General features: G+C 57.8%; 1 protein-coding gene across 1 annotated transcript; it reads right to left on the bottom strand.

The window, feature by feature from the left end:
- Positions 1-2,354: 2,354 nt before the first annotated feature.
- Positions 2,355-7,316, bottom strand: LOC306919736 (clathrin heavy chain 1-like; the record flags this gene model as incomplete). The annotated part of the gene is made up of 1 exon (XM_079496289.1): positions 2,355-7,316. One exon carries the CDS (start codon positions 7,314-7,316, stop codon positions 2,355-2,357), a length of 4,962 nt encoding a protein of 1,653 aa, XP_079352415.1.
- Positions 7,317-8,123: the final 807 nt, after the last annotated feature.

The raw sequence follows: 8,123 nt of genomic DNA, 5'->3' as shown, positions 1-8,123 counted from the left end.
ACTTCACTTTTGAACAGTTTTGAACAGTTTGTCGTACAGACCTGTGGGTGGGTGGTGTCATTGGACTTGGTTCAGAGTCCTTGTTCTTCATTGGTGTAACTTATCCCTAACCTGACTCCGCCAGATTGCAGCAGTATTGAGTTCACAAGTTCCCTCCTCCTACCTGCATCTGGTCTCTCTCAGGCAGAAACGATTAACCGGAAACAGCGGGACAAAAATCTGATATCTCCATAATAATTTTGAGTTGTAGTCTTGTGTCATCAGTCTCACGTTGATCCCGCCTCTAGCGGACGCATATCGCTCCGAACAAGACTGGTTCGGAGTACATCGTCTCTGCCCGAGAGAGCCCAGACTCTCCCATGGAAATGTTGTACAGCAGGGGGAGTAGTTTCAGCAGGCTAACTTAGCCGTGCCCCCTCTTCTGATTGGTCAATATTTGATAGTTCCTATATTTAGCTATAACTTTTCAACAGATTATCATACAGACTCGTGGGGGTGTCATTGGACTTGGTTCAGAGTCCTTGTCCTTATTGGTTCAGAGTCCTTGTCCTTATTAGCCCCGCCCCCTCTTCTGATTGGTCAATATGTTATAGTCTCTGCCATAACCTTTGAACAGTTTGTCGTACAGAGTCATGAGTCACCTCACTGGACTCAGTTGAAAATCCTTTTCATTCAGTAGAGTTACTTAGCTCTGCTCCAAGTTCCGATTGGTAAATATTTTAAATAGAAATGCACTCTGTCGAGCTGCCAACTTGCGCTTTGCACACAGGTTGGCCATGAATGGCCTACTTGTGTGCGAGCAGAACGTGCAACTTATCTCTCACCACTACAATGGTTTCTAAATATTTCCTACATATAAGTTTGAAACTCAAATTGGTTAAATCATCCACATATGTCGGTCTTGTCCCTTGGCCAATTAGGAACCACCGATTTGACATAAACACATGGTTACGTCATCAGCCAATCCCTGATTGGCCGAGCGACGGCACCAACATACGGAGCCAATCCAATTGGCCGAGGGGGCCACCGACATACGCAGCAAGCTGCCAACTTGCTCTCTGATTGGCAGAGTGACGCCACCAAAATACACAATCCCTGATTGGATTGGACATATACGCAGCCGAAAACAGTACTTGCGCTCTGCTCTCGCAAGTTGGTCAGTCCCATATGCATATGCACATGACCATATATGGGCCATTCCTGTGCTGGTATAGACAGACAAAAACATGAGGTAAAATGTTGGAGCGGCTAGCACCTTTCGCCCATGTCATAGTACACAGGTTGTAGATCTCCCTCCGGTGGACTAACAGTGTAATCACTAACATTAGAGAGGGATTAGACCTGGTTTACAGTCATGTGCACACAATACACATCCACTCCATATGTGGGCACAGTTCAGCTCAATCAGATGCTTGTTGACTTCAGAGCATACAATGAAACCAAATGGACCATAATGGTGCTCTCGAGAGTAAAATTAAAACATCTGCATTACTAGTTAATTCACAAGAAGTTTACACAACATCAATACAGCATGGAATTGTGGACAAAATCGTGTAACAAAATATTTGTTCGTTTTGGGTCCTAGAGGCTAGGATCTCATCAAATGGTGGTCCGTGGCTCATTAATGCTGAATAAATAATGGACCTTGATGTGAAAAGGGTTGAAAAACCCTGTGGGAACTGGTAGGACATGCAAACAAAAAGAAGGGATTTGATGCGAGTCTGGGGAACATTTGAACAGACAGACTCAGAACAGTAGTCTCTTTCCACGCTGTGAAAATGGTGATTAAATAATTGTCTTTGACAAAATAAATAAAATGCCACTCCTGCATGATATCATGCAACATCTAATTCCGGCCAATCACTATTTATTTTCCGTCCTCACTTTTTATCCTCAATGCGTACTTTGCTCAGTCAATCAAATCATCGCTATTAACACAAACACACAAAGCTGTGCATAGGAGGGGCTAGCGCTCCTCAAAAATAAATAAGACAAAATAAATAATTTAGTTGGGTTGTTCCCTGTATACTAGTGTACAGAATGCAGTGGTGTGGTGATGATGATGATGATGATGATGATGATGGATGGAAAGTCCTTGAATTTAAAAAAAGCTCGAGATGCACTGGCCTGCATGTATATGAAATTGCGGGGGTCACGAATGATAAACAAATCACACTCATGTGAAGTGAGGGGCGCCTGGTAATGGTTGTTTAACTGTTGTTAACAAACATCACGTTTAGTGCCCTAAACAAACATTAAAAGTCCATATACTTGGCTGTACCATATGGTTTCAAAAGCCAGACGTTGGAAGGGCGTAGCTCGCCATCCTCAAAAAAGGACTGCTTGAGCTTGCTCTAAGCAGGCTTCATCAAGTCATACAACAGGCCCTCCATGTTGTCCACCCTGCCGAGGTACTCGCGTGCCACCTGGATGAAGTAGGGCATGGCGGAGTCCATGAGGTTGTGCCTCCAGGCTTTCTCCAGCACCACGTCGGGCCGCAGCAGGGCGTGGCAGTTGAAGAGGCACGCGGCGAAGCACTCCCTATTGCCATTCTGGACGAACCAGGCCAGCAGCTCCTCGCAGAGCTTCTGGTCGCCCGATTGCGCCGCGTACTGCATGGCGTCCTTGTACTGCTCGTCCTTCAGGCACACCTCCACGCTTTCCTTCCAGCGGCCCCCGGCCTTGAACAGAAAGCCGGCGACCACACGGAACTCGCGCAGCTTGTGACGCTGCAGCCGCTCGGCCAGCGCCAACGAGTCAAAGTTGTCGTGCGCCTCGACGGAGGCGTGCAGCGCCGCGCAGTCGCGCTCGGCCACGTGCAGGTCATTGAGCGCCTCGTTGACGGATCGGTCGTTTGTGCCGCCGTGCTGCGCCGCCAGCAGGTAGGGCTTGACGAGCGTCAGCTCGTCACCATGGGCGAACATGTCGACAATGCGGCCGTGGTCCAGCCGTGGCGTCAGAGCCACCAGGAGGTTGTTGAGCGCCGCATAGCGCTTGGACTCCCAGTAGAAGCGCACAGCCTCGTAGCACAGCTCCACGTCCTTCACCTTGACCAGCATTTCGGTGAACGCCGGCTCCTTCCAGGATGCCGCCGCGTGGCTCATCATGACGGCGGCGGCCTGGTCGAAGTCCTCGTGCTTGTCATGCAGGAAGACCAGCTCGGCCCAGAGGTGGGCATCCTCGGCGGCACGCAGCACCGCGGGGGCGTCGAGGCGCTGCCAGAACACCTCCAGGTACTCGCGCAGCATCTGGGGCTTGAACTGGGCGTAGAGCATGGCCAACTCTGTGTACATGTCGCCATGCGTCTGCTCCTGGCCCAGGGCCGCCTCCAGCGCTGCAGTTAGCTCCATCGTGTGGCCGCGCTCGCGGTAGTATGCCACCAGCTCAGCCAGCTCGCCAGCACCGCATACCACCACGTGCAGTGCGCACACTTGCGCCAGACGGAACTCCTTGGCGTCGACGCAGGCGAAGCACACCTCCTTCCACACGGCGGTGCTGTTGGCCCGGCGTGCCGCCTCGGCTGCCGCCAGGAGCTCACCCATGTGCGCCAGGGCCGCCGCCACGCGGCCGAAGTCGTTCAGGTTGGTGTAGAGCACGCGAGCCGCCGCGTACAGCCCCTCAGCGTAGCAGCGCTCGGCCGCCGTGCGCACGTCGGCACCGTGTGGTCCGTCCAGCAGCTCGGCCAGCTCGGCCAGCCGGTCCGTCTTGGCCAGGCAGAACAGCAGCTCCGTCTCCACGTATGACTCGTGACTCTTCTTGCGGGCCATCTGCAGGAACTCAGCCAGCTCCTCCCAGTGGCCGCTCTGGGCCGCGATGCGCACCACCTCGGCGCAGGCTGACGCGTCGCCGGCCTTGATGTAGGAGGCCACGGCCTCGTGGACTAGGCCCTTCTGCAGCAGTGCCGCGGCCAGCGCGCTCCACACGGCCGGCTCGTCGACACAGCCACCGCAGCGCTCGGCAAACTCGTAGGCGCGCGTCAGGTCGCCCACGTGCTCGATGAGCACGCGCACGGCCGCGGCGTTGGCACGGGCTTTCCGCAGGACGGCGAAGGCCTCCTCGTAGAGGCCGGCGGCCAGGGCCGCGTCAGCGACCTGCGGCGCATCGTAGCCGTCCAGCCGCTGCACGTAGTCGGCGACGCGCGCGCGGTCGGCCATCTTGATGGCTGTCAGGAGCAGCAGGTTCTGCAGATTCCGGTGCTCCAGGAAGCCGGCCATGTTGTTGTCCAGGAGCATCTTCTCCAGCAGCTCGGCAACCAGCGTGTCGGGCAGGGCGGCCGCCACGAACGCCTCGACGACGATCGCCACCTCGTCGGGGTCGCGCTGCGTCGACTCTGTCTCCGACAGCACCGTCTGCACAACGTGGTCGACGAGCGGTCGCCGGAAGGGGTTGGACTCAGCCAGCACGCTGGCCCACAGCTCGGGTGCGTTGCGGCGCACCAGGTAGCGCGACAGGCTGGCGAAGAGTGAGTTGTCGTTGCAGACGCTGACGATCTCCTGGTCGCACTTGCCACGCATGTAAGCCATGCAGGCCAGATGCGGGTCTTCGCGCTTCTCGCAGTACTTGCCCACCACACGGCTGTCGTAGTAGGGGTTCTCCATGAGGAAGCACTCAGGGCTCTCGCCCGTGTCGATGTAGACCTTGGCCAGGGCATTGTGCGTGGCAGGCTCCTCGCACCCATCGCGAAGCCGCGCCTCCAGCCAGGGCCGGAGCAGGTTCAGCCGTTTCCTCTTCTCCAACTCGGCTACCAGCTCGTCGGTGGAGAACTGCCCCCCTCTTCCTTCTTCTCCTCCTTCTCCTCCTCCCTCCGCAAGTGCTGGGATCAGGCCTCGGATCACGTCCTCGTGGCAGTCGACGTCCAGCAGGGCTCCGATCACGGCGGGCAAGCGGCTGTGGTTCACCTCGCGCACGTACGTCTCGATGTGGCCATGCAGCTCATTGCGGTAGAGGTAGAGGACCAGGTCACGGACCATGTCGAATCGGTCACAGACCAGGATGAGTGGCCGCGGGTCCGAGAGCTTGGCCTCCTCCATGAGGAAGTTCTTCACTCGCTCAGGCTCGTAGTGGTTGCTCTGGGCGCAGACGGTCTCCGCCTCCTTAACATGGCCTGTGCGGCAGGCCGCCTGGATGTACTTGAAGTGTACCTCCGGGTCCTGGCTGGAGGCCACCACAGAGCCCAGGAAGTGGAACAGGCCTTCGGCGCTTTCGGAGGCCTCAAACAGCTCCGTCAGGGCATTGGTGGAGAGACGCTCGTGGTGCGCCGACGCCACCTGCACGCAGAGCTGCAGGTTCTGCGGGACCGACAGCATGGCCCTGAGGCACTCCAGGCAGTCCACCGGCGACAGCGAGCCGAAGAAGGTGAGCAGCTTCTTGGAGTCGAACAGCCGCGCCTGCTGCCCCAAGGCCCGCTTGACGTCTGACAGGTCTGCGTAGTGCTCCAACGCCCTCTGCGGGAGGCCCGCCTCCTCGCAGAGGCGGGCAACATGCGCGCGGTCGTAGTGGGTGAACGAGTGCTCGACCAGGATGGCATCGGCCGCGTGGGGGTCGCGCAGGAGGTTGATCTCCAGCAAACGGGTCTGCAGAGCACCCTCCGAAGGCCGGTCGCCCCTCAGGGCATCCAAGAGGAAGGAGGTGCACTGCGGGATGAGGTCCAACTCCACGAACACGTCTGCGATCTGCGCCAGGTCCCCTGGCGACATCTGGTCGTCACCGCGGTGGTCGGCCAGCAGCGTCTGGGTGAAGCGCAGGCCCTGCTCCGGGTCGGCCCGCAACACATCCCTGAAGCTCTGGACCACCTTGCCGTGGACGTTGGTAGTCCTCGTGTAGACGGTGAGGGCCAGTCCGGGGTCCACGGGGCTCAGCAGGTCTCCCAGCTCCTCTGAGCACTCCATCTTGTCCTCCTTCAACCACTGCTCCAGCAGCGGCTTGCTGTTGTAGCTCTGCTGCTTCTGCAGCAGTTCGCGGCAGAGCTCCAGAGACTCCACGCGGTTGAGCTGGCCGTGCTCCATGAGGACGCTGCAGTACTGCAGCAGCGGCGAGGAACTCTGGCCCGACGACGGCGAGGCCGGCCTCATGCACAGGAAGCGTCCGACGGTGTCGGCCGTGCGCAGGAGGCCACGGGGTGCTGCCGCGGCCACCCGGGCTGCCTCGGTGTAGTCACCAACGGAGAGGAGCTCATCAAAGCGGCGCACGAACAGCTGATCGGCGCCGCCCAGGTTGCTGCGTGCAGCGAGCCGCAGCGCCAGCTCGGGCCGCTCCATGACATCGCTGATGTATGCCACCAGGTTCTTCTCCTCCACGCTCACAGAGAGCACGGCGCCCTTCCGATTGACGCCCATGATGCCGGCGGGCCCCGAGGCTCCGCCTCCGAGTCCGCCACGCCACGGCGTCGTCACGAAGATGTTCTCGTCGCTGACACGGCTGGCGTAGATAGCCGTGGCCGTCTCCAGGTCGTGCAGGTGCACGTAGCCGTACTTGGTGACGAGGAAGAGCACGTCTTGGCGTGAGCCCACCTGCAGCGCCACAGGGAAGTCGTTGGCGGCCTCGGCGGGGAAGCGCACGTCCACCGACCGCTTGGGGAAGGGCCGGTTGCCGGCCGGCGGTGCTCCCACCTCGATGACGTGCAGCCGCCCGCCGGCCTGCCGCCGCACCGAGAAGCAGAACAGTGTCGACTCCTCACGGTTGCCATCCATCTTAAAGCGGGCAAAGGCGGCGGCGTGGCCCTCGATGTGCTGCGACACGCGCCGCTCCACCGAGTAGAGCTGCATGGCACCGACCACGCGGCCCTGTGCCGGCGATGCTGAGATGCCCACCAGCACCAGCCAGCGGTGCCCGGCGTCCGCATGGTAGTTGATGATCTGGCAGCCCGCCAGGCTGCCGTGCCGCTCGAACACCTTGGTGGGCTCTTCGCCCTCCGCCATGCCCCAGTGGTAGACGGCGTGCTCCGTCACCAGCGCCACCGTGTCTTGCGACAGCCACTTCCAGAAGGTCACATCGTCCGTCATGGTGTGCGCCTTCACCTTGGACATGAGCTCCATATCAAAGATCTGCAGCGTCTTGGCCGCCTTGAGTGCGATCACGTTCCTGCCGGGGTTCATGATGGCGCTGTCGGCCGAGATGGGCCGGCGGACGGGCGTTTCGGGGTCGGCCAGGTCCACGATGACCACCTGGGCCGTGTCGCCCACCTTCTCGCGCACGCAGATGAAGCGGTCCGACTCCATGGTTAGCGTGCTGAAGCCGATGTTGGCCGGGTTGATGCCCAGCCGCTGCAGCTGCAGGTGCTCCTGGAAGCGGATGGGCAGGAGCTGAGGAGCCGCCATGACAGTGGCGTGGCCTCTCTGCCTTCCCTCCTGATCCTCCTTTTTCTTCTCTTGCCGATAAAGTGCAGCCTGGGAAAGGCTTGTCTACAGACCAAATGAGTAACTTTTGCGTGTGTGTGTGTCCATGTGTATTATAACTAATTGGTGTATTGACAGCCCACGACGATGTGCAGCGCTTATATATTTGTCAAGCCAAATGTCATCATCCAGTATGCTGACGACACACTGGTTAATAACTTGCAATCATTTAGCTGGGGACCCCCTTGAACACCAATTAAATACCCCAGGTGTCCCCCACGTTGAGAACCATTTATATATAACGTTGTCATGACCTGGCTCTAGGCCATAACAAAAAGGAGGAAGACACAGCTTTTAAAAGTGCACAAAGTAATATCTATTTACAATATAGACATCTTAATCATGTGGGGTGTGTTAATCAGTGAAATCAGTAGTGTAGGTGTGAGTGGATGTGTGGTAAATGTAGTGTGGGGTGTTGAATGGTGCAAACCAAAGGCCAAACTAAAAGTATTGCTTCCAACAGGAAGAGCGAGAGAGTGAGTGTGGCCAACACCCAGCCCTTTATAGAGCACACTGAGAATACTGGCTAGGTGCTCCCAATGTACTGATTGGCACCCCAATTTCCCAACCTGCAGGCCTTGTGGAGACAGATAGAGTAGGCAGCACAGACCCTGGTAGGCCAAGCTACGGGGGGCTGTGACAAACATCATTGCCCGCCACCACGCTGATGCGCTGGCTTCCCCGTGCCACCCCTTTCAGATTAATTAAATTCAGCATATCCGACTTCTG

This window comes from Electrona antarctica (genome assembly GCF_951216825.1).
Source record: "Electrona antarctica genome assembly, chromosome: 3".
Lineage (NCBI taxonomy): Eukaryota > Metazoa > Chordata > Actinopteri > Myctophiformes > Myctophidae > Electrona > Electrona antarctica.
Note: the sequence above shows the minus strand (reverse complement) of the source record. Positions and strands in the feature narration are given on the sequence as shown.